Source organism: Notolepis coatsorum (assembly GCF_963971535.1).
Source record: "Notolepis coatsorum genome assembly, chromosome: 7".
Taxonomy (NCBI): Eukaryota; Metazoa; Chordata; class Actinopteri; order Aulopiformes; family Paralepididae; genus Notolepis; species Notolepis coatsorum.
The window spans coordinates 102,999,735-103,027,360 of NC_140171.1; the positions used below are offsets into that span (position 1 = coordinate 102,999,735).

The 27,626-nt window shown below is 42.9% G+C and overlaps 1 protein-coding gene across 1 annotated transcript in view; it reads left to right on the top strand.

Moving 5' to 3' along the window:
• Positions 1-4,368: 4,368 nt before the first annotated feature.
• Positions 4,369-27,626, top strand: part of LOC311231868 (transcription factor AP-4-like) — a 77,751-nt gene continuing 54,493 nt past the window's right edge. Inside the window, exons 1-2 of the mRNA XM_084318493.1 lie at positions 4,369-4,491; positions 25,250-25,451. Coding sequence (XP_084174619.1) covers positions 4,403-4,491; positions 25,250-25,451 — 291 coding nt within the window. The 5' untranslated portion in view covers positions 4,369-4,402. The remainder of the gene's footprint in view (positions 4,492-25,249; positions 25,452-27,626) is intronic.

Genomic DNA, 27,626 nt, shown 5'->3' on the forward strand with positions numbered 1-27,626 from the left:
AACAACCAGATCAATACATCACGACCTGCACGGAGAAGCTACTGCCAGTGACAAAAACAGCTCACACACAACCCGCAACGTATCTCAAATGCATTGCAACAACACACGTTTTGGGAAAAAACACCGTCATTCACAATACATTTAGCAAGGTAAAACCAGAAGACGTGTTATGAGGGTCTGGCCAACCCCGTACCTGCCCGGAACGCAGATCAGCGAAGTGCAGTCACAAGCCACCGTCGAACACAGCCCTCTTTGTTGACGCAATCCCCGTCTAGGCTCAGGCAGGGTTGACGAACATCCCCTGTCAAGGATGACGTCGTGGTCAAGAGTGTAAAACATGTTAAAAATCAAAGCACGTTCAACAGAATAGCATCAAGCTAACGGCTGCTCCAACCGTTCGGGTGCTATCGCTTCCGCTCGCGAGACGCCGATCTACGACGCACGCGATCAGGAGCGAGCTCCCGGCGGCGCGCGAGAAGCCAAGCTACCCCGCGCCAGGCCACCGACCGGCTAACCGTAAGCTATGAACATGTAAACAATGACATAACACTCACCCAGACAGGCCGCCGTTCTGAACCCTCCTCACTTTTTAAGAGAAAAGAGAAAACAAGACGTCAACACCGCTTCACAACGGTGACATTAACACGTCCGGCGGAATCAGCACAGTACCAACTGGCCTGTATAGCTGACTTTGAACATGAATCTGCCGCTATCGCACATTACATGCACATATCCCCTCGTGAAGGAATACTCTCATTTGGATATGAAAGATGGGGTCTTAACACGGTGACAGAGAGAATCCACTCGTCCAGAACACACAGGGATCACCAGTGTCAATGGTCGCGGCCCACTAGTTAAAACTATAATGGTCGCCAGACCAAGGCCTTCTGTCGCCTAGACGGCTAAACAAAGGACCCTAGCCTGGGGCCGGTTTCCATAAACTTTGTCTAGTAGCCCCCATAGCACTAACAGACAAGTGGAGCCCGCCAGCAAACACTACTCAGCGGCATGTCCGACAGTTCAGCTGTGGCCTGACAGGTTTCACCCCAACAAACACAGCAAGGAACTGCAGTTGAGAAGCATGCAGCGGCGTGCTCCCAATACGAAAACCGGTGGAGGGTTTGTAGAATGATCATCATCTTCTAGACACTCCAGTACGAAGACAATATCGCCGTATTTTCTCGAAAATAGTGAGAGAGAAAATAAAGATATGATGTCAACGTATCCTTGTTTCCCAAGCTGTTCCTAATCCAATTTCTTCCATCATGGTGTCAAGTGTGGGGATCTACCGAGGCACCTCTTCCTTGTGGTGAAAGCGAGAAGGAGGAGAGCAGGTGACCACACACCTGCTTATGAAGGTAAGCTGATGAGGGGTGTGGTCAGACTAATACTGGTATTAGAGGTACATTTGTGGTTTATTCAGTACGCGTGCACGTACGCGAGATAGTGCAGAAGGCGATGCCAAGCTAAGCCACTAACGATACAGAACATACATACCCTAACCACATAACAGATATTTAAAAGGTAATTAACAGGCATGTTCTGCAACATATATCCACTCTTGAACAATGAAAAACTCCTTTTTCTTCTATTTACAAATAAGAGCAGCTCTGAAGGCTCACAGTGTCCCATGGGATGTTGCACTTGAGCACCACAGGTTTCACAAATTATTGTTATTATTATTTCTGTTATTGTCCTGTGATTTATTGTTGATTATTACTGTTACTGTATTGTTTGTCTTGTTTCATGTAAAAAAAGAGAAAATAAAAAACATTTGTTCCAAAAAAAACAAAGCACAAGACTGGGCATTTATTTAAAAAACATACATACCCTAACCACATAACAGATATTTAAAAGGTAATTAACAGGCATGTTCTGCAACATATATCCACTCTTGAACAATGAAAAACTCCCTTTTCTTCTATTTACAAATAAGAGCAGCTCTGAAGGCTCACAGTGTCCCATGGATGTTGCACTTGAGCACCACAGGTATTGTGCGAGCGTTGCTAATTAACCTGCGTGGTTATTATTATTAACCTTTGCTGATTAACCTGCTGATTAACGCGTGTGGTTATGTAGGGCGGATTATTATTAACCTTTGCTGATTAACCTGCACCTTTGCTGATTAACCTGCTGATTAACGCGTGTGGTTATTATGTAGGGCGGTCATAGCGCATGCGTGCTCGCACGGGCGAAACGAGCGTAGAAGGCTGCGTGATCGCTGGCCAATCAGAGCAATGCGGAAGGACAAGTGGGCTGCCGAAAGTATTCACGCGTCCCTGTCCTTTACAGTAAGCTAGCTAGGATAACTGTCTGAAAACAATGTGAGACCTAGCTAGATAGCTAATGTTAGCTGGAGAGTTTGAACTATCTCGCCCATTAATTAAGGCTATACCATTAGTAAACAGTCGCTTTTATGCTCTACTTACCACTGCTTGTTTATTATACGTAGGTATTGCTGGCTCAGTTTCATTTACACATGAAGATCCCCCCAAACACAAGTGCTAAGGGGGTTTCCTACTGTCGTTTCATTGCATATCATCCATTTGAAATTTGAACTGCTGTCGCTTTTGTTGAGTACAGCCACAGTTGAGTACAGTACAGCCCTCGGGGGGGGATCCCTACTGGCGGGGGCTCCAGGCTGCTGCCTGTCGTCAGCGGGTAATGTAGCCTTTTTAGTAAGAACTGAAGGGCAAAATGAAAATACGGGACATTTACGGGAAAATATTGAAACGGGAGGACGGCGGGAAAGAAGTGTCACATACGGGAGAATCCTGGGGAAACCGGGAGGGTTGACAGGTATGGGATGGTGATGGCAGGGCTCAGGGCTGCAGAGGGGGGTGAGTCAGTCTTACGGTACAGTTGTGTGTCATCAGCGTAGCAATGGAAGGAAATTCCATGCTGGCTCCATGCTGGCTGATGACACGGCCGAGGGTGGTAGTTACAGTATGTATATTAGGATACGGCGGCACGGTGGTGTAGTGGTTAACACTGTCGCCTCACAGCAAGAAGGTCCAGGGTTCGATTCCCGCTTGGGGAGCAGGTTTCCGCGATGCCAGGTACCCAGGTGGGGTATACTCCCGGGCCTTTCTGTGTGGAGTTTGCATGTTCTCCCCGTGCTCGCAAGGGTCCCCCCCCCCCCCCCCCCCCCCGATAAGAGAAACCCAATGGAAAAACATGCACAACAACAGATTGCGTCCGTGACGAAGACGGGCAGGAGCCCTCGTCTGCTCCCGGCTGCCCCTGGGGGGAAGGACGACGGGATGGGTTAAGCGCAGAGGAGTATCGCATTGGCGATCCTACAAAAAACAATGCATGAGTGTGTGTGCTAAACTAACCGCTGTGTTAATATTGAGAGTCGTCTGCATGCCAATTACAGACCTCTGCGACAGGTCCCGCATTATTATTATTATACGTGCAAAACCTAATGCAAATCCATAACGGGGGTCAAAAGGCGACATTGTCCACGCTTCACCGTTGAAAATATGAAAAGTCCATTAGTAGATGGTTGCCTTACAACAGCAAAACGTTCAGCCTCCTTCGTAGTTCAGAGACCTATTTTCCCCCTTAGATCTAGTGACAAGTCATGCAGTGCCATAAACGCAACTAATCGGCCACGGTTCGTCATTCAATTATGAATGTTATCACTTTTCTGCCTACCAAGATGTTAACGATGATGATGTAATCGAATACTATGAATAGACCTATCCCCCCCCCCCCCCCCCATGTGTTCAGTTTCTTACCAAAAACTGCAAAATGTTTCATCTTTGGCTTAGAACTTCCATTCTAAAATATAATAATAATACTTTATTTGTATAGCACCTTTCATACATAAATTGCAGCTCAGAGTGCTTCACAGCTGTAAAAAACTACATATAAAACATAAAACGAGCGTAAAAAAAGATAGCAGTTAGGTAAGGCAGATCAGTTTTTCACATTAGTAGGTCCTTAGGATCTAACATCCCAATAGGCCTATCTGTTTTACAGTTTGATTCAGTTTTTAAAAAGGCATAAAATGACATATAAAACGAGCATAAAAAGATAATATGACACCGTTTGGTTTCGGGCTGTGTTTTTCTGCTACCATTTCGAAAAAACTATTCCAACCAGCTGTTTCCCGCCTCGAGACAGATCAGCTGCACAACACACACAGTAGGCGGAGGCAGCAGCCACACACGGAGGAGGGAACCCCATCAGCTGGAAGCAGCAACATATAGTTTGCGACCCGTTTACAGCCTTCTGCACTGAACAGGGATTATTATTTTGCCCACAGTATTTAGCCATGTACCAGTGGGTGCAGTGAGAGCAACTCGCTACGTGTTTTTTTTTAGATCACCAATAAGGATTACAGTGGGAAAAAAACAAATACGGACTTCTTCAGAAGGGGGCTTTGATTGAAAGCATGGAATATTTCATGATGCCAACCGAGAAGATACCGTCCTTGCAACAGTTCAAGAAATCAGAGAAGGATGTAATCGGGGGTCTCTGCAGGTACAAGAGCATGTTATTATTGTGAAACGATTCGCGCACCGTGCGTCCTCTCGAGTCTCTGGCGATTGTGTGCGATCTGGCTAAAGTACACGTTAGCTCCGCTAGCTCCTGCAGCACGCACCACCGACAACATGGCTCCAGTGGGCTACTAGTTAGCTAGCCTCTGGTGCCAGCTAATGCTACGAGGAGGAATACCCCAGTGGATTGATTAAAAACGTGGCGTTTCATCGACAACCCAACGCGACATCTGTAATACATCACACGATACCTTCAATGACAATATCGCGGTTTTGAAATATGTAAAGCAAGCAGACAAAATCGATATGTGTGTAGTTCAGCACCAACCACGTGGTTACTACTATCACGCTGCTTTGCCCTGTAAACCGAAGCAGATGTTTTTCACGATGTTTTCCACGATAACACTCGGCCGAAGTCACCGCGGGGTTTATGTGTGTCGTTGGCCGGCGGTTCACCTTTGCGGGGGACGATCGAAATAGGTGTATTATTGACAAGACAACGCGTGGTGGAATAACCCACGGCGGTGTTCTCGAGTAGCTCCTCAGCTAGGTCGTGCGTCGCCTCGCAGCAGCCATGCTTGTTGTGTGTGTCGTGGTGTGCTGAGGTTAGCCTAGCTTAGCTCGCTACTCGTCCCAGGAAAACGCACGTGTTTTCGAACCATAACTGGTCGTTTAAAACCTCCCGTATCGTGCGCCGTACTCGCTTCAGTCGAGATATGTTGTCTGTGAAATGTAAGGGTTCGTGTGGCGCGGCAGGCTTTACATAAAGCATGTAAACATGCATGTTAGCTTCAAGCTAATATTGGGGGAAAAGCATTGTTCTCCGTGCTGCCAAGGGGGCGGCCTAGTGGGGGTGTCGGGTTTCACTACGAGCAGCAGGCAGCGGGGCGGCGTTAGCCCTGCGTGGAGAGTGTGCTGGTGCTAGTTTATGGCTGCATTCGCGTGGAAAACAAAGAGTATTTAACAAGGATATGTCCCGACGTCATAACAATAACAGCGTTCTAGCAGGAACCGCAGCGACACGGGAACCAGGATCTAAACTGGGAACTGCGTTGACATGAATGGAGTTGAATGCGGGGAAAGTCGTGTTCAAAATGAAAGTACATAGATAGACACATCCTCCTAAATGATTGTGTATCCACCAAGAACATCTCATCCCAAGTGTAGTGTGTGAATGAATTAATGAAAGTTTATTTTTGATCATGTATTCTCCATATTCCTCCAAACAAAGCACAGTAGTATCTAGCTCTGTCAAACAGAATAATCATAATTATATAAATAAATATATAAATAAAGTCAAGAGAGCAATGTATTTAGTTAGTTGACATTGACATGTTCAAAAAAGGAGTAGAGGGAAGTTAATCTTATTACCCTCTTACATTTACATTTGTTCTTCCATTAATTTGACTAGATATAACATAATTTAGTATAAAACATTATAGAATATACTAGTACTGATAATACAAAAAGAAAAAACGTAATTAGCTTGACAGCCGTAAATACAACACTACATAACATAACTTTGTTTATCCGCGTTACTAATTTCTGTATTTCTCTAATGTGTGTTTTTTAAGCTGCTTTTTAAATTGTTCCATATGTTTACTCAGTTTGATGTATTCAGGTAAATTATTCCACAACTTCACTCCACAAACAGATATGCACATGCTTTTCAGCGTAGTGTGTGCCATTGGTTGTTTAAGATTCCCTCTCCCTCTTAACACTTTGGTTGCCTTGGGTTAAATTAATGATATACCATAGGTTGCCGGCTCTATTTGTCTATGGAGAAGTACCCCTTCTTTGCATGGCTATAACTTTTTAAATTCTATTGCTACATTGCCATTATTAGGGCCCATTCAAAGTCCTATATGTATTGTTCATTGTGTAGCAACGTTAAACTTTTTCATTCACATATTCATAGTAAAGTATGGTCTAATGTATAAGTATGTTTTCATCTCTTTCTGCAGCTTTCTCCAGAACGTGATCTATAGCCCCAAATGCATTATATTGATGATGCAATACAGTTTTATGGCAATCAGCGCGATATAAAAAATTCCAACTAGACGTACTTCTAGAAGTTACTACACGTCATCTGATGTTGACCGGATGGGCTAGGGGGCGTTTATAATTCCGTGGGCAGCGTTATACCAATCATCTAATGTGGGTCAAATGTTGATAATAGCAGTTAGTATCGAAGACGGTAACGTTACACGCTGAAACTCACCCCAGTCTCCGCGCGCCGTTGGGCGATCATCGTCGAGTTGAAATCTTATCATTATGGGATGTAAATTTACCCGGTCCATCTCCAGCTTGTATAATGGTATATACGTGTAAATCATGTTGTTTATCGAGTTATTGGCAATCGATCACTGTGTAGTGTGACGAGCCAGAGTCGCAGGACCTATAGCGAGCGCCGGAAGTACTACGGTCGTCTAGGACAACCTCTATTCAACATCCTGTTTGGCGATTGCGCCGATCGGCCACCAGATGGCGCTCCTGAACCGCCAGAGAGCTCAGTGGGTCCTGCTGGTGGATCTCAGGCCAGCGGAGGGGACATATGAATCCGATCGCAGATTTTTGAAATATTGATATAAGGACGCTGTACAGCGTCCCCCGGCAACTTGAGCATGGCCAGCAATGACGTGAAAAGACGTTTCATGGCAGTCAAAGTGTTAAAGGAAAACGCCAACATTTTGGGAAATTAGCTTATTTGCCATCTTCCCTGGAGTTAGACAAGAAGATACATACCTTTGTTGTCTCTGTGCGTGTGTTAGGCTTAGGGAACGCCCGCTCTGTTAGCTTAGATTCAGATTCAGATTCAGATTCCTTTATTGAGCCATTTGTGTAAAACACATTGGTAATTGTTGCAGCAATACAGTGTATGCATTCTTTCTTTTTTCACAGTAAACAAACACCAACACAGACAAGAAACGAAAACAGTGCAGTGGGGGATTAATCAATAAATAAAATACATATATATATATATATATATATATATATATATATATATATATATATATATATATATATATATATATATATAGTGAAGTGTGCAGAGATCCAGTACGGACTAGTGCAGTGCAGTCAAGCTTCATCACTGGAAGTGGGGCATACCTGTACCCTGAAGTTCCCTACAGTGCCCTACAGTCACGAAATACACTCCAAATACAACTCCAAAACGTTCCTGTAAACATGTTGTGACCTGTGTATTTACCACCTGGAGAAATAAAAAATAATTGAATTCGACTTTTACGTTTTATAAGCAAATATACTCTGAACTATTTTTTGCCTAACCACTCCTCTCTGGGCACAGTGATTTCAGTGCTACTTTCTAACGTGACGCCGTGTTTGTTTACATTATCATTTCATTCAAAGGATCCGAACCGATTGAAGTTTATGGATACCATGACTTAAAATCCTTAAAAAATTACCTTGACGATTAAAAGCCTCCCCAATTTAGAAAACAGTATTCCCATGGCTGGTGTTGATATGCTGCATGCTAACACTTGCAAAGGTTCACGAAGTTGGCATAACCCTTTTACTGGAACCAGGCGACCTCTGTCCAGCAAAATGGTGGTACAGAGCTGGTACTGGGACTCCACGACCAAGACTTGGGAACCTTACTGGACTCATCTTGCAGATGCCAGTAAAGCCTGCCCCATTCTCCTCCACTGCGGCTGCAAAAAGTCATGTAGAGGGCGCTGCAAATGCTTTAAAACTGGAGTCCATTGCACCTCAATATGTGGCTGTGAGGGTGCCTGTACCAACAATGCGGGTCGAGACTACAATGAGACGACAATAAGTAATCTGGTTGTGTGATTATGATATAAAAATCGTCACCTACAGCTTCTATCCACAATCACTCACCCTGGTAAATAAAAAGGACTGAGCACATCCATCCCCATAAACTTATATCTATAGACTGAGCACCTTGATGTGGTATGTGGATTGTCATTTTGGGCTAATGTAGGGTATGATTGTGTATTGTGCAGTATTTATTGTTCTGTCATGTTTTCGCCTTTGTTGTTGTTGTTACACCTGACAACCAATTGTTGTTTAGGTTTATTTGACATTATAAATATTGCCTGGCAATCAACGTGTCTGATTCAGATTCTGATATAATTATATGTTATATAGAATTTCACTTTTATAGACAGAAAAAGTTCTGGTAAAACTCACTTCCGGGTAGTCGCTAGGGATGGGTATCGTTAGGATTTTATCGATACTACTACTCTTATCGATACTGCTTAACGGTTCGGTACTTTATCGATACTCTTATCGGTTCTTTTTGATTATTTTTTTATGATTTTTATATTTGCAGTTGAGAGCATTGGTCATCTCCCTACAGTAAAGATTAGAAATGATTGAATTATTCTAAATTTGTGTGTGGAGTGGTGGGAATAGCTGCTTCAATAATAACTTATAACAACAACAGACAAGTTAGACAACTATGTATACAAAAAAAACGATATACACTGAATGATTAGTTGTTACCTAAAGTCCTTGGACTCCACTGTAGAGAACGGGTGCAGGCCTTTGACAACAAACTTTGTCACAGCCCTGTGACACTCGTTCACCCTATCCTCTGTCATCTTTCCTCTAGCTACTAGGGGGGAGAAAGGACTTTGGGTGGTGGAGGTAGAGGGAGGATGTGTGTGGTGGGCTCACTGGCCTGGGACACATTGGTGGCTGACGCCTCAGCTTGACGATCTATAAAAAGTTTTTAGATTGTAGTATTCGTAGCTAAACAATTATTTTGTTTATTAGCCTATTTGTAATAATTCGTTATTAGCCTAGGAAACTCCGTATCTTGGCTTACCGGCTGCAGTGGACGTGGATGCAGATGGACCACTGCGCGCAAGGCAGTCGAATACGGCGCATTTCTGCACACTAATATCGTGTTTTGCCAACAAATGTTTTGATAGATTGCTCGTATTGCCACCCTTACTGGCAAATGTTTTGTTGCACTTGTGGCAACGTGCGTTGTCGGTATTGACCCTTGTAAAGTATATCCATACTTTAGAACGCTTCGTTCTATCCGCCATCACGACTCAGTGCATGCAGAGGCAGAGCTGTCTGTGTGCAGCACGCTTCAGCACGGAGACAGCTCTTTCATTAAGGAGTACTTGTATGTAGGGGTGGACGGTATGGTCTAAAATTTATATCACGGTATAATTTGAAGCATAGACGTAGCTATATATATCACGGTATCATCGTTTTTGATAATTTTTTTTTTTTTTTTATATATATATATATTTTTTTTTATAAAATATATATATTATATAATTAGACTTGTACTTGTATTATCTGCGAGACATCGCCACCACGCAACAAGCTCCACTGTCTGTGTGTACTCTAGTAGCCTCCAGCTACGGCCAGGATTCACCGGAGCTGCACCTGGACCCAGGGACCGAAACTAAAGCCCGCCGCCCGCCAGGGGCGGTCTGTTTTTACCTTTGGCGCATGACACTTAGAGGGCTGCCCGCCGTGTGGCGTGTAGACGTGTAGTTCATAACCATAGATATCTATGTTCATAACGATACTCGTGTGCGAGTACAGATTATAGCCGCTCGTCTTTTTTTTCTCCGCCGCGAGATCGTTAAAAAACTACAAGTCCCACATTGCACTCAAGTCAACGGTCCAATCACAGTAGAGTGACGTGACTGGTTTCATGAGAAAAAAAGGCAAATGACCAATCGGAAGCTCCCATTTGGCTTGTTTACTTCTGTCTGCTCTAGTCTATATCGGACCTCCATGAACTAACGTTACTGTTTAAACAATGACCCAGTCAACTATTCACTTTTAGTTTAATACATGACGAGGCATTGTCTAACGGTATCTAGCTGGCTAGCTACTGATATCAACAAATGCTCCAGCAATAGTCTACTCGAGTGCATAATACCTCCGTTCCCTCGTTAGCTAGCTCGTTAGTTAGTAAACTAAATTGTCTTAACGTTATCTACCGGGCTAGCAGTAGCTACAGATAGCTCCTGATATCAATGTCTTATAACATTGATTGAATGCGTATTCTAGCTGAGGGCATGTTGAATGTGATTTGACAAAAGAACCGTAACGTTCTAAATAGGGTCCAGCTGCATCGCCGGAGAATCCTTGCATGCTGAATGTAGGGTCTAGCTGAATATAGGGTCTAGCTGCAGGGCCGGAGAATCCTTGCTGGAGCTGGAGGCTACTCAAGTATACACACAGACAGTGGAGCTGTTTGCAGATAGCAAGCATTTTGACTTATTGCGTGGTGGCGGTGTCTCGCAGATAATACAACTACAAGTATGATTATATAATATATATTTTATTTAAAAAAGAATTTGTATATAAAATATATATATATATTTTTTTTTAATCAAACATTTTTTGGCAGGTAAGAAATATGCTTGGCGGGTAGACTCTTCCCATCTACCCGCCACTGGCCGGTGAGTCAAAAAGTTAATTTCGCTCCCTGCCTGGACCTATACTCGAGTAGCCTCGAGCAGAGCTACGGCCAGGATTCTCCGGCGCTGCACCTGGACCCTATTGTATTGGTATAACGTTAGCAAGCCCTCAGCTCGAATACGCATCGAATCAGTGTTATAAGACATTGATATCAGGAGCTATCTGTAGCTACTGCATATATAACGTTAATACAACGCCTCAGTGAATTATTTAGTTCAATGGGACATTTCGTTTTGACCGGTGAACTAACTTGCGTTAACGTGAGCTAACAGGTAGCATACACGTCTCTAGTACTAGACTTTGTGGAGCGTTTGTTGATGTCAGGAGCTATCGGTAGCTGGCCGACTAGATACCGTTCGGTTAGACAATGCCCCATCATGTATTAAACTAAAAGTGAATAGTTGACTGGGTCATTTTGTAACGGTAGCTAAGCTAACGTTAGCTCAGGCTCCCGACAGCTCCCGTGTCCCGTCCCACTAGACTACTAGACCCGTGTTTACATGCGTGCGGTAGGGGCTAACACGCCCACTGCGCGAAGCCTCCTAAATAACTTTTTCCAGTTCGCACATATCTATTATCTATGACTAATTCTATCTATTTTTAGGGGCAAATGCGAGTGAAATAGTCGCGCTGTGGTTACATGACGTCATTGCTATTTTAGAGCTGCACTACCGGTTACACGGTATAGTCAAAATCCATACCGTAGAGCAAATTCATACCGTTTATACCGTATACCGTTTATACCGTCCACCCCTACCCGTATGTATAAGAAGTACCCGTATGTGTAGCGCGACTCGCGAGGAGTGTGTGTAATAATGACTCGCTGCGGCTCGCTTCTCGTGCAGAGACAGAGAGAGGAGAGATCGTTCGCAACTTTTAAATAATAATAATAATTTCTCTAGAGTATCGATAGCAGTACCGAGGACGTCGGAGCTTATAAATACTCCGGTATTTTCTAATATAGTACCGGTTCCCGTTTAAAACCGGGGTCCGGGGGGCATCCCTAGTAGTCGCCATCTTGGAAATATGCAAATTAGGGGTCCAGACACACCCAATTGTAAAGATAAGCATTCCAATGTGTTTCTAATAGTCAAAAGACCTAAAATAGACATCAAGTTTGTATTTCTAGTTAATTTGGTTCAAAAGTTATAGCCAAGACCTTTTTCGGACAGCGGCCATATTGATTTGGCCACCAGGGTGGCCCCGGGGGTCGCCGGCTCGGGCGCCCTGGCTGAATCAATTGAGCATACTCTGGGCTACATCTGGGCCAAATGTGGTGCTTTTGCACAAATTTGCACGGAAATATCCCTAAGGCCCCCAACTATTAGGGACCTGTACTGGCTCCCCATTGCTGCACGAATCCGCTTCAAGGCCCTCGACCTAGCATACCGTGCGGCAAAGGGAACCGCTCCCGCCTACCTCCGGTCAATGGTCTCTAACTACACACCCTCAAGACCCCTACGCTCTGCATCTTCTGGCCGCCTCAGACCTACTCCTATCCAAGCTCCGGGAGGGTCATCAAAGAGAAGTCGTCTATTCTCAGTCCTTGCCCCACAATGGTGGAATGAACTACCCACCCCAGTTAGGACAGCCGAAACCCATCCAATCTTTCGCCGTCGACTAAAGACGCACTTCTTCAACCATTATCTAAAAAAAAAAAAAATATCTAACCTTACTGTCATGCACTTGTCCTAATAAACTAACCTACACTGTAACACGCAACACTTTGATGAACATTGTTACTCAGCTGATAGAGTTGTACCCTTCCTGATGACTTGTCGTACAGAACTTGTAAGTCGCTTTGGATAAAAGCGTCAGCTAAATGACTAAATGTAAATACCATGGTCATTTTATTTGCCAACAATATAAAATAAAAGCATTCTTAAAATGACCGTAATTCTAGTCTCTTACTACCAAGTTAATCACAGTATAAATTACAACAGGGTGAGGTAAGTGAAGGTTATGGCTCTCAGTATATTAACTGTCCATTTTGTTGCCTTGTGTATTAACCTCTTAAGCCCGGAGCCAGGGCACGAAAGTAACTTTTTGACTCACCGGCCAGTGGCGGGTAGATGGGAAAATTCTACCCGCCAAGCATATTTCTTACCGGCAAAAAAAAACGCATTTTTGTGTCACATATATGCATTTTTTTCAGTACATTTCAAGTAGATAAGCTATTACGTTGAAGAATAGACACTTAAAGAGGCCAGAGTTAAATTTGTACTATCTCTCTCTCTCTGAAGTGACTTCTCGCTATCTGCAAACAGCTCCACTGTCTGTGTGTATACTTAGTAGCCTCCAGATGCAGCCAGGATTCTCCGGCGCTGCAGCTGGACCCTATTGGTATACTGTGCTTTGGTCAAATCACATTCAGCATGCCCTCAGCTCGAATATGCATCGAATCAATGTTATAAGACATTGATATCAGGAGCTATCTGTAGCTACTGCTAGCCGGCTAGATAACGTTAAGACTAGGGATGCACCGAATGGGAAATTCTTGGCCGAAACCGATACCGAAAATAGTCAACAGTTGGCCGAAAACCGAATGCCGAAAGGCCGAAAATGATTCATAGAATAGATATTTTTTTACCAATGTTGTTCAGCTACCTGATTATGGAAAAATATATGATTATGGCTAGGCCTGCCACGATAACACATTTTGCTGGGCGATTAATTGCCCCCGAAAATATCGCGATAAGCGATATTATTGCGACCGGTTAGAGAATTTTTTTGAGAAATTTATTTCCCAAAACTTTTATTTTGAAGCCCACCGCTCCGTCTTTTCCGGTTTAAGACTTTTATTTTGAAGCCCACCGACCGGACCGGAAGTATTGTTGTGATTATCCTAGCCGACAACTTGTCTCGTCCGGTTGTGTTTTTTAGTTTTAACGTTAGCTACTAACGTTAGATGCAGCTACTACAGGCAATCAACGATGAGGATGAAGCGCCAAAGCAGTATATAATAGAATAGCTGTGGTGCGTAGGCACTGCAGCACGACTCGAAAACGACCCGTTATAATAAATTAATTCATGTTTAACTTGTCCCCGTCTCCAGTGCTTTGACTAGCCCCACCCGTTCATTGTAAACAATGATGCATGTAATTGTATTAACGTTATTCTGTGTTATTCTAACGTTACACTACAAATAACGCTACTTGGTTAAAAGGAGCAACACTATTGAGAAATGTATTAAGCTATATGTGGCGTTGCTACTGCCCCACGGAGCTCCCGTGCTGTGCTCTGTAGTAACGCCAGCGGCCAACCCACACGGAGAGAGACTGCAAGGGGCACTGGTTCCGCCTCATTAATTAAAACAAACGCGCAAATAGCAATGAATCGCGCCCGTCAAAATCATTGCATTCATTTTAATTATCGCGGCAATTAATCGATTTATTGCTTATCGCGGCAGGCCTAATTATGGCAAAACTTAACTTGAATAATAAATAATTAATCACTATTATGGGTCTTTTTGTATCACAAACAGTACTGTATTTGCAAATCTGGTACGTCATAAATGTATAGATGTAGCAGTACTGTCTATCAGTATGTCATATATGTCCTGATAAATTGAAAATGGGGGACCCTGATGTAAACAAGACGAAAGTCTTTCTCTGGTCTGCATCCCCTTAACAATTGTATGTATTGAGCTGTACTGTTATTTGAAGTTTGGATTTTTTTTCACAACTGAGGTACTAGGTAGATTACATTTTTAGAGACTAAAGTACAGAAAAAAGGTACCGTTGGGTACACTACCTGTATCGATTCACAGGTACCGGTACCGTATCTGAACACACAACTGCAGGGCAAGGGCATTTTTGCTCATGAAATGCATAGCCATGTGAAAGCCTTCATAACAAAGTTGCAATTAATTTCAAGGCAACTAGGCAGCAACAATCTCAAACACATGAAAACCCTGAAAGAAGTCAAACCATCAGCTGATCACCGGCACAGGTACTCATCCATGTTGCATGATGAATTTTCAAGGCGTTTTCAAGATTTCAAAAAGGTTGAGGATGAAATGCAGCTGGTTTCCTCTCCCTTTACCTGCAGTGTTGATAGTTGTACAGCTTGAACTCATTGACCTGCAGTCTGATTCACTACTGAAAGAGCACTTTAAGTCAGCATCACTGCTAGAGTTCTACTCTGCTCTCAAGGAGGAGAACTTTCCAAACATGAGGAGACATGTTCAGAAGATGTTGGTTCTCTTTGGATCCACCTACATGTGAACAGACATTCTCAGTCATGACGTTTACCAAGTCCAGGTACAGATCCTCTCTCACTGATGAACATCTGGCAGCTGTGCTTCACATCTCCAACTCAGACATGCAACCTGACTTTGATGGACTTGTTAAAGCTCAACAGAGACTGGATTTCTCACACTGAATGAAAAAAAAAAAAAGAACTGAAGAACACTAAAATGTGGAAATATAACAAGTGAAATGGGACACTTGATATTTTTTTCTTTTTTTTGCACAGTTCTGAAAACATTAAATGTTTAATATAGGCATGCAAAGTAAAAAATAAAAAAGGCTACAAAACTGGGACACTTTTCTTTACACAGTTCAGTGACATGTCTTGTTTATTTTGGCTATAAGATGATGTGATGTCTTTAGAAAGCTAAGAAAATCCTTGTTTCAATAGTATTTGAAACTCAAAATGCCCTTTGTTATTAATGTTTCACATTTTGTTCATCATTTTGGAAATAAATTCTATTTGAATAAATTATATTTTTGAAAGCTAACCTCACCTTTTAATTGCCAAATAATAACATACACTCTTACCAGGGGTCAAAAAATGCCATTTACTGCTTTTTATATAGAAATAAAATATATATTATGCATAATTGAGTTTGGAACAACATATTTTCAGTTGCTCATTCGGCCCCCTGGGAAAAATAATTGCCCACCCCTGCGTTAGACAATGCCTCATGTATTAAACTAAAAGTGAATAGTTGACTCGGTCATTTTGTAACGGTAGCTAACGTTAGCTCACGGAGGTCCCACTAGACTAGAGCAGTCAGCAGACAGCCCGAGGCAATAGCCTCTGTGTTTACACGGGTTTGGGAGGGGTAGGAGGAGGAGGAGCAGTGCGCTGCAGGTCTGTGTGCTTGAGACAGAAGTCAGCGAGTGAGAACTCCGCTAAGAATTGGATCATGTTTTTCGATCGGTTTTTAGGGCTGACCTTCGAAGCTTTTTTTGGCAATCGAAGCTTCGGGGCCGAGCTTCGATTTTAATTCGAAGCTTCAAAAAATAAATAAATAAATAAATAATTTTTTTTTTTTTTTTTTTTTTTTATATCTTATGTTGTGGGACTTGTACAGCACTTTCGTAAACGTTGTTGTTTTTAAATGTGCTCTATAAATAAAGTGGGTTGGATTAATTAATTAAGTAGCCCCTTTCGTGACTGACGCATCCAACAAGGTTTCACTCGGCTGTGTGATTTAATTCAAGGTGGATCGCTGTTGTCGTTTGAACAACTTCAGATTTCATGGGAACTACCAATCCCCCAAATCAAGAATGTTTAAGATGAATGAAGTAAGATTTTGATTATTTGAAATATGGCCTGTGTAGACTAAACTATGCACAGAATTATGTCAGTCTACAAGGTCCGGATTCTACATGGTCCGGCAATGTAGACCTTGTAGACTCCACTACAGACCAATTATCAGTGAATGTTCATGCATTTTTAAGAAGGGCAACTTCCACAAAAAAACAAAGAACTCACCAAAACATCTCAGTAGCACCTTATCTAAATGTTATATTTCATATATGGAGATTCATATTTATTTATGTATTGCATGCATTTCTACATTTTATTTCCTATTTTGTTTATTCATCCCAGTATCTTTCTTTCTTATGTGTGGAATTCTACAAGGTGCGCGCACACACACACACACACCTACACACACACACACACACACACACACTTACATTTAGTCATTTAGCTGACGCTTTTATCCAAAGCGACTTACAAGTTCTGTACGACAAGACAGCAAGAAGGGTACAACTCTATCAGCTGAGTAACAATGTTCATCAAAGTGTTGCGTGTTACAGTGTAGGTTAGTTTATTAGGACAAGTGCACGACAGTAAGGTTAGTCACGGTTAGATTTTTTTTTTTTTTTTTTTATCATTTCAAATAATGGTTGAAGAAGTGAGTCTTTAGTCGACGGCGAAAGATTGGACGGGATTCGGCTGTCCTAACTGGGATGGGTAGTTCACACACACACACACACACACACACACACACACACACACACACACACACACAAATCGAAGTAAATTTTTTTTTATTTTATTTTTAACTTCGATTTTTTTTTAATGTTCGAAGCTTGTGCCATCGAATCGAACGTTCGAAGCTTCGAAGCATTTAAGACAGCCCTAGTTTTCACATGACTATTTGGTTGCCCGCCACATGGCGGACAGACCTCTCAGTCTCACTCGCCAAACCTAAAATCTGCCCGCCAATGGCGGGTGGCGGGCTCTAATTTCATGCCCTGCATAAATGTCATGTATGTTGTGTATGTCATAAATGTCACTATGAATCTTGATCTGTCTCTGGGCCCTGTTTCTTGTACCTGGTTCAACTAAGTCGATCAAGATGTCATTATCCAGCTTCAGTTAACCCGATGTTTGAAGCCGGGATTTTCCTGTTCCTCGAAGGTGGATTCAGTCTCGTTAACTCAAGCCAGACTTGCGACCCAGGCTAAATGCGCGGATTGCGCGCGGCCGCTTCAGTTGAAAAGCCAGCACGTATCGATAGCAGAGAATCTGATTCTCTAGCGGCATTGATTGATTAATTGATTTAGAACTTTATTAACATATTGCAGTACGGCTCAATCGCCTCGCCGACAAGTTAAATGCGTTATCTATAGGCTAATTTCAAGTCCCTCATTACCTCAATCAATCAGATTATATTTCTTTAAACTTGCCTGCTGGATTGAATAATCAAATGAGATCTTGCTAGCGAAAATAATTAGTAAAACTGTCATACAGAATAACGATACGGCTCCCTTACCCATTGATTGATGTATGGTCGATCTTTTACTTATCTTCTCTGTGGTCTAACGGGTTGTTCTTCTGACTTTCACGCAGACGACCGGGGTTCGAGACCCGGGGTCGTCTCCTTCTTTTTGCAATATAGGAATAATTCAATTTGGTGCACGTTGAGAGCTATATAAAGAATGACATCCTCAATGCATGTAGATTTATAATATTTTAACTTAAAACTATGCTACCTTTGCGTATAATCATTAATATTATATTCCAAAAATTTATATTGGAAAGACGGGGATTCGAACCCCGGTCGCCGGGTTGCCAGGATTGAGCACTACCGCTGAGCCACTGTGGCAGATGGGATAAATTCATTGTTTATACATTAATGAACGAGAGACCCGTGTTTAGAATATTCTTTGTTTTGAAGGAAGTTTTATCTCTTTATCCTCATTCATTAATGTGACGTCAACGGCTCATTCAATTTCTCAAATCCGTCAAACAGCGCATCTCATCAGACATCTTAATCCCAGTTACAATTAAAATAACCACATAATGTGTACATCGCACAAGCGAGCGCCACGGTATATATAACGTGCATTATTTAGGACAAAGTGAATTTAGTATCAGCATTTTGGGTCTATTTTACATTTCAAAAGCCCCCTCTGGAAGAATGGAGCACAAAAACGTAATTCAGAATGGTATAATGCAGATCGTAGACTGTGGGAATAATTTCAGGAAACGGGCTGTCACTTCTTTGCGGGGGCGTGGCGATGGTTCAGGCTAACTTGAACTTAAACTCTGCTTTCGACCAGGCTCAAACTTTTGGATCTGTTGTCATGGTGATTTGGAAAATCCAGGTACGGGGAACCGGAAAGTCCGGCTAACTCAGTTATCCAGTTAAAGTTATCCGGCTAACTCAGTTATCCAGGTATGGGGAACGGGGCCCTGGTCTGCATCCCCTTAACAATTGTGTGTATTGAGCCGTACTGTATTGTACCCATTCTGCAATCCGTTATTTTTCATTCATTCATTCATTCATGCATGGGGTTATTTACAATAATAATAATTCATTTTATTTATAAAGCACTTTTCCTTGTGAAACAAAGGTATGCAGAGTTTCTTGTCCTGATTAATGCAATGGTGTGTGTGTGTTGTGATGATCTCATTCAAGGAGCACTACAAGCGTGAGCACACACACACAGTTTGTTGTTTTTGTTCTATTAGTGATTTACACACTTTCTCAGTTGGTTCATTATAAAAGATACAAACCTGAAAACAAAAGCACTTAAATGTTAAATAAAAGGATGAGGCAGGAGGAACATATTTTTTTGCACTATAATGGTAAAATTGTTATTTAAAAATGTGCCCCTAAAAAAATTCTGTGCCCCTAAATTTCTCATTTAGGGGCACCTGTGCCCCTAGTGAAAAAGCTTAGTGTACAGCCCTGCTGTCCCTATGCCATAAATGTCATGTATTGTGTATGTCATAAATGTCACTATGAATTGAAAATGGGGGACCCTGATGTAAACAAGACAAACGTCTTTCTCTGGTCTGCATCCCCTTAACAATTGTGTGTATTGAGCCGTACTGTATTGTACCTAGGGGTGGGAATCGCCAGAGACCTCACGATACGATACTATCGTGATACTTGCGTCATGCGAAATTTTTATCAAATTTAATTAAATTTTTCAACATGTTTTATCTAATAAAATAAAGTTCAGTCTGTTCATCTCACTTCAATAATTTTTATTGCAGAACATGGTATTTTCTCAAGCAGACAGATGTAAACACTGTAATCTGTGTTGCATGTACCTGACAAACTGAACTGTTTGTATTACAGTCATATTCCAACTTAACTGAATGCACATGTGTGTGTGTGGACTACTGTACTATTACAGGTATTGAAATGAACAGTGCAACTTCCTAAAAAAATTAAAATAAATGTATGAATATCGATACTTGGCGTCCCTGTATCAATACAGTATCGCCACGCAAAGTATCGCGATACTACTACGTATCGATTTTTTCCCCCCACCCCTAATTGTACCCATTCTGCAATCTGTTAAATAAAGTTTTCATTCACTTAATTTGTCTGAAAAGCTGACCAGCTTCTTTTAAATGCTGTACACCATTGCCACCTTTGGTCTTTATGTTTCACGCAATGCTCTTAATTGAGCAACATTTGCTGGAAGGGGTTTGCTACCATAAGGCCTGCTTTAATGGTTAGAGGTGTGTGTGTATGGGGGCACTGAGTTGAAGTTCATGCTAACTCCAGGACCTCTAGGTATCTGAGGAATGTAGGATGTTGCTACTGAAGCCTGTTAAGTCACTGGGTCAAAGGTTGTCATGTGGGAAGTGTTACCAAAACCTAGACCTATTTTAGCTGTGTTGGAATTCTACTATTTATTTTGAAACTCCTTAGATTTTGGGTAACCTCACCTACACATAGATTATATTATATTAGACAAATGTATTAATCCCTGTGGAGAATCACTGTTTTCTACACTGACCTCAGGTCAGTCTGGGGGCCAGTCGGCTTTTGTGACCGTTGAGCTTGCACCTACACTTATACAGGGCTGTACGCTAAGCTTTTTCACTAGGGGCACACTTGCCCCTAAATTAGAAATTTAGGGGCAAAAGATATGTTTTAGGGGCAAATTTTTAAATAACAATTTGACCATTATAGTGCAAAAAAATATGTTCCTCCTGCCTCATTACTGTGGTCCTTTTATTTAACATTTAAGTGCTTTTGTTGTCAGGTTTGTATCTTTTATAATGAACCAACTAGGGCTGGGCGATATGGCCTAAATATGATATCACGATATTTTCTGACCTTTCGGCGATACACGATACACATCACAATGTTTTTCTTTTTTACCCCAAACAATTCATTATGAGGCTTACCAAGACAGTATGAGTTTGCAAGCTAACATTAAAGACAAAATAAAATACCCATGCATTTAGCATTTTTATATTATATATTAGATTTAGATTATTGGATTATTAGATTATATATTGCATATATTTAGCAATGAGATATTATATGATTTAGATATGAAATATGATGAATTGAAAATGGGGGACCCTGATGTAAACAAGACAAAAGTCTCTCTCTGGTCTGCATCCCCTTAACAATTGTATGTATTGAGCTGTACTGTACCCATTCTGCAATATGTTAATAAAGTTTTAAATCAATCAATCAATAGCATTTTAGCATTTTTATGAAACTATATTTGTATGTCTCTAAATGTTTTGATGAATTGAAAATAGAGGACCCTTATGTAAAAAAAGCCGAAAGTCTTTCTCTGGTCTTCATCCTCCTGTACTGTATTGTACCCATTATGCAATCTGTTAATAAAGTTCTCATTCATTCATTCTGACGGAAAACAGAATAATTTTGATTGACAGTAGAGTCTGCCAATTACGTCACAACGCTTGCACCCGCCCTGCTGTTCTTAGCACCAATCGGCAAGCGCATTCGTTTTTGACTTCCTGAATGCCCTGTGTGTTGACAACAACAAAGCTACTAACGTTAGCTCCCCGCGGCCGTCGAGTAGGAGACCAGTGCTCTGCAGGATGACTAAATGAGGCATAATGATTTTACCTCAACGAATGTTATAATAAAAGCCTTTCCATACATCTGTCTGATTGAAAACTTTATTAACAGACCGCGGAATGGGCATATCTCAGCACGGGCTGAGATATGAACGAGTAACGTGTGGACCAGATTGACGCGACACAAGGTTTACACAACAGCCCCCACCCCTTGTTTTATTGTATTTGTACCTGTACTACCTGCTGTCAGCTGTTTATCTCTCTCTGTGAGCTTGATTAGCTCACGTTAGCTAGCGTTAGCTAGCGTTAGCTCCGCGGCTAACCCTGAACTAAATCAATGACTAGGTTGTAGGTTCTAAAGCATTTTGAGTAGTTTTCACTGCAGCCAAACAGCGGGAGAATTTCGGGAGCATATGGCCAAAACCCAGTTAGGAACCATCGATTCCCATCCCTACTACTAACTTTACTTTTCTTCATAGCTAAATCAGACAGTCAGCCAGTCTATCAGAGTGAGTGCTCAGTTGATTTTCCCCGCTGATCATACCTGAGTGCTCAGCGTCATCACACGCCTTGGATCATTTAGGAGTGAAATGCGAATGCAAGGCTTGAAATCCCTACTCGCAAGCCCGCCCCCAAACATTATTTACCAATCGCAACGGCCAATTAAAGGGGCAATTTGCGATGAGATCATCGCAGCGTACAGCCCTGTTATAGCACGGTGACCACCTTGTCTTGTTCTCTCTCTCAGCCTGGAAGCCCTGCACCCAGGGCACGAAATTAACTTTTTGACTCACCGGCCAGTGGAGGGTAGATGGGACTTTTTTTTGATTAAAAAAAATAATAATTATTATTTATTTTATATAAAAACATTTTTTTTTATAAAATATATATATTATATAATCATACTTGTAGTTGTATTATCTGCGAGACATCGCCACCTCGCTGTCTGCAAACAGCTCCACTGTCTCAGGGCTGTACGCTAAGCTTCGTGAATGACGCCCTTAGGCTCCCGCCAGAGCAGCCGCAGCCTGGTCTTTGGTCTGGCACCAGCATAACCAATGCAGATGCCATCATCACTGGTGCCAAACTGCCAAGTGGTCGCCAGATCTTGCAGTGCATGCTGTACAACTGCGACACGCAACTGCATGCCAAGCGGCCAGGTTTGACCGGAGCCTTGTCACGGTTCCATGCGGCTAAGGACGTTTTGGAGCAGGTGCAGCCATTTTATGGAAAGGCCAATATTCCAATGGTGAGTGATCGTCGAGCATGCGTCATGCGTCAAGATAGTAGCGCTTGTCGATGCTAGCAACAAGCTGCGGCACATTCCAAAGGCCAGGCGCTCCAGTGAGGCTACAGCTCGACTGGTGGACGCAATGGAGCACAAGCTGGATGCCACATTCCCGCTGTGGTCTCCAAATGCAGAGGAGCTGATCTGTGATCCAGAGGACATTGCTTTCCTGGCCAGCATGAAGGGCGACAGAGTGGCCACATTTGGAGCATTGGATGCCAATCTGCAATCCAAGTTGAAGCGGCGACAGGAGCGTGAAGCAGCGCAGCAGGCATGCAGGCATGCTTTACCAAGGAGCAGCAGGAGATGACTGCGAGGTCCAGCATGGCGCCGGTGGTGTTGGAAAGCGAACACCATGGTACCTGTCAGGCGAGATGCTGCCCCTGGCACTCTTCAGCACCAAGGTGCCAGTTGGCGAGCGGCGCGCACTTGCAGATGCTATATTGGAGCACAAGCCGGCTGATATATCCATGCAAGCCCCACAGCTCCGCTTTGGCACTGGCTTCGGCAAGCCAAAGTTTCCAACCCTCTCGCCGACCACCAGCTTGGCTGACCTCGCCAACCCAGACTGCTGGTTCGGCATGCACCTGCTGCACATCGATCCCGCGTTTCTTTCACTGGATGTAGAGGATTGGGTTACCAGTACAGCATTTCAGATGGGTGCAGTGAATGTACGTGCCATCAATGTTGTGAATGACTGTGCCGAGCGTGGCGTCAAACTGACGTCAGACTTTGTGGCAGCAGCCAGGAGCGAGGAGCACCTGCAGAATGTGCTACAGGCAGTTGAGCATGACCGCTTAACACGGCAACATCTTCGCTGCTGCAAGCACAAGCTGGACCAGGTCTAGGACTCTAGGATGCTTGAGACATGTTTGAAAGACTATTTCAATGTTATCAAACATTTTGTTCTTAAATGTTAGGGTTAATAAATGTTCTCAAACTATTTCTTGCCGTTTTTGAAATTGCCTTGTCATGTTATCTAGTAAAACGCCCAAAAAGGCCAATTTTCATATATTTCACATGCTGTGTGCTACCTCTAAATCTCAACGAATCTTTCCCAAACTTTGCACAAATCATTTTTATGTTTGTCCGAACAGAATGCAACCCCACACAGATTGATATGTTGAGATTACATTTTTGCATTGCAATTTGATGCACCCTAATACGCATGTTGTAGGACATTGATGTCAGGAGCTATCTGTAGCTACTGCTGGATGGCGTTGGGACAACGCCTCTGAACTATTTAGTTTACTGGGACATTTCGTAGTGACTAGTGAGCTAACGTGGGCTAACACGAGCTACCTAGCCAACGGAGGTATTATGCACTGGACACTTGCTGGAGCAGTTGTTGATGTCGGGAGCTATCAGTAGCTAGCCGGCTGGATAACATTACACAATGCCTCATGTATTAAACTAAAAGTGAATAGTTGACTGGGTCATTTTGTAACAGTAGCTAACATTAGTTCACGGAGGTCCCTCTGACTAGACTAATGTCACGGTGACTGTCCGAGGCAATAGCCTCTGTTTACATGCAGCAGCATACAGAAACAGGTGCGGGAGGGGTAGGAGCAGCAATGCGCTGCGTGTCTGTGCTGAGACAGCGAGTGAGAACTCCGCTCAGAATTGGATCATGATTTTCGGTTTTCACATGACTATTTGATTGCCCGCCACACGGCGGGCAGACCTCTCAGTGGGAGGTGCCAAACGTAAAAACTGAGCGCCAATGGCGGGTGGCGGGCTCTAGTTTCGCCCCCTGCCTGCACCTACCTACACTTATAGCATGGTGATCATGTTTTGTTCTCTCTCTTGTCTGAAAGCCCTGCACTAGGGCCCTATGGAATCCGCGATCGTGGAATTGCGGAGAATTTCATGGAATTGATATATTAACACGGAATTCTGAATGGCGTGGAATTTGCTTAAATTATACATAAACCGGTTTTCATACTACGGCTCTAAAACGGTGACGCTGCACGGTCTACGGAGACACAGAAATGACAGCTACCAAATCCATTCCGGGACAACGGAACGCAGTGCGCGCTTTGAGTCTCTTTCTCTCTTTCTTTCTCTCTCTCGGAATGCAGTGCACGCTGTATTATACAATTATTCTGTTACAGCTACTGAGCTATATACTCTTCCTTTTAAATGAAATTAGTTCAGGAGAGAGATGTGGAGAGGGAGAGACACACACACAGATAGAGACACAGAGATTCTCAGCCCCCCCCTTCCCTCACTATGCCTCTGAGCGTTCCCAGTGATGGCTTACAGTCGGTATCATAATGTGGCACCGATTGATCAAACGCAAATCTATACTCTGTAGTACCGACGTAATTCGATCGGTACCCTTAAAAGTACAGAGTTCGGTACCCATCCCTACCGTTTGGTACTGATACCGAATTCCAGGTACAAATGTGAGCGGTACCCAACCCTAATGGTCACCACCTTGTCTCTCTCTCTCTCTCAGCCTGGCCAACATCCCTCTCAGTCCGGAGACTGCCCAGGACCAGGAGAGGCGCATCCGCCGCGAGATCGCCAACAGCAACGAGCGCCGCCGCATGCAGAGCATCAATGCCGGCTTCCAGTCCCTGAAGACACTCCTGCCGCACACCGACGGAGAGAAGCTCAGCAAGGTACACACACACGCCGACGGAGAGAAGCTCAGCAAGGTACGACATGCTCTCTCTCACACACACACACACCAACAGAGAGAAGCTCAGCAAGGTACACATACACGCCGACAGAGAAGCTCAGCAAGGTACGACATGCCAGGGCTCCAGACTAACTTTTTTCACCACCTTCCCAGAACCGTCCCGAAATACAATTTTAACCGTCCCAAAGTGAATGTAACCGTCCCAAAAATCAAATGTAGTTTCTTTACTTTGGTTTTGTCGTCTATAGTTGTTATTGCCATAAGAAACACCATTCAGAGAAGGGGAGAATAAATTGATTTAGTCAAAAGGCTCCCATGGTGGAAAGATTTCACAAGAATAATTATGATTAAAAATAAATATAAAAAAAAGTGTTTAACAAGGTGCTAGTATAGGGATATTTGGTCACGGTGCTGTTATAGTCAACCAATTGGAGCCATTTTGATTATTCCTTCCATAGGAAAATATATTTAAATGTATTTTATTTCGTTTTAGTTTTTTTTGTTATTACAAATGTGTGTTTATGGTTGAAAATGTTAGATATAAATAAAGATCAAATCAAATCTAACTGAATAAGGTATCCCTCTTCTAACAAGAAAGAAAAACGTAGTTTAGCTTTAAACTACATAATGTCATTGCGTCCAGAGATTCCACCTTTGATAACTAAAGTAATGACACTTGACTAGTAATGAAACATGTCCCTTAGATCGCGCTGTCCTCCTGGTCGATATTGATAATTGCTGCTAAATTCCAGCGGGCCCTCCTCACTGAATATGGATTCATTGTGTAGCTGAAGTGAAGTTTGCCTATAGCCTGTCGTCTATTTCTCCGCGTTCGTTTCGATAAATTTAACGTTATGCCAATTAACTCGCAATGGTAGTAACATTACGTGTTAGTATAGAATCGAATAGAAATCCTTTAATAATCCAGAGGGAAATTCGGCACTACAGAGCAGACTATGTATCGCTCACATTGAACAACAATAAACATTAGGTCAATATAGGACTAAAATAGGAATAACAATATAATAATATTAACAATAAGAATAAAATAGTGTGAACTATGGATTAATCAGTGGCAGTCTGATACGTTAGTCAGTAACGTTAGCTATAATAAGCAGCTATAACTAGAACGCGTCGATAACTCTATACAGTTCCAATAGACTAACATTACACTTCTGTGATTTAAATGTGTCCTCACCTTAGACTCAGGCCCTGGGCCTGGGGTAGTATTGCTGGATGTGGATGCAGTTCCTTGTTGGTCAGTTTGGGACTGTTCTCCATCTTCTGCTGTGTTCACCCTCTTCAAATAGCGCAGCATGTTTATTGTTTACAGTGCTCGCTTCACTGAGAGGATGCCACAGTGACAGTATAGCGTGTTTTTTTATTTATTTTACTTTTCGCAGTGTTTTTGTACAGTGGAGAAAGCCTAGGTAAGAGAGATTTCCCTCACCTGATAACACGTTTTTTATTTTTTGGAGCGAGATTCATTTGGGGTGTGATGCTGCTGCTGCTGCAGCAGCGCGACTGGCTGCGGAGAGGTGGGTAGGAGCTTGACGTTGGATTAGCGTATCGCTGCCTTGGGAGACGGAGATAGACATTGGATTCGGCTAATCATGCAACGTTTAGATTCACCATTTGACAGCAATATATGCGCGCACTGACAGTCGGCTAATTTACATTTCCTGTGAAAAAAAAGAAAAAATCCTCCCCGTCCCGGTTGCGTCCCAAAAAAGATTTCTGTTCGTCCCAAATCAATATTTGATCGTCCACGGGACGACGGGACATCGTTAGTCTCGAGCCCTGCGACACACACACACCAACGGAGAGAAGCTCAGCAAGGTACACACACACAATAGGGGTGGAAGGTATATACGTAGAGCTGCCGCGATTACCGCATTACTGCGGTATCGCTGTTACATCACGGCCACCGCAGAGTAGGCTGAATACCGCGTCACCGCTGTTTTTTATAATAATAATAATAAATTACCCTCCTCTCGTTGGGCTTGCGGCTCTGCAGATATACCCTACTCGTCTATCGAGGTTCCAAGCGACCCTATTGGGTACCAGAAAAGTCACGTGAAACATTGCAGACCACTGATTGGTCAGAAGAGAGACGCGTCACACGTTTTTTACGTCCTGAATGTCAGCTCATCACAACACGGCTAATAACGTTAGCTTTAACTCTCCGCCG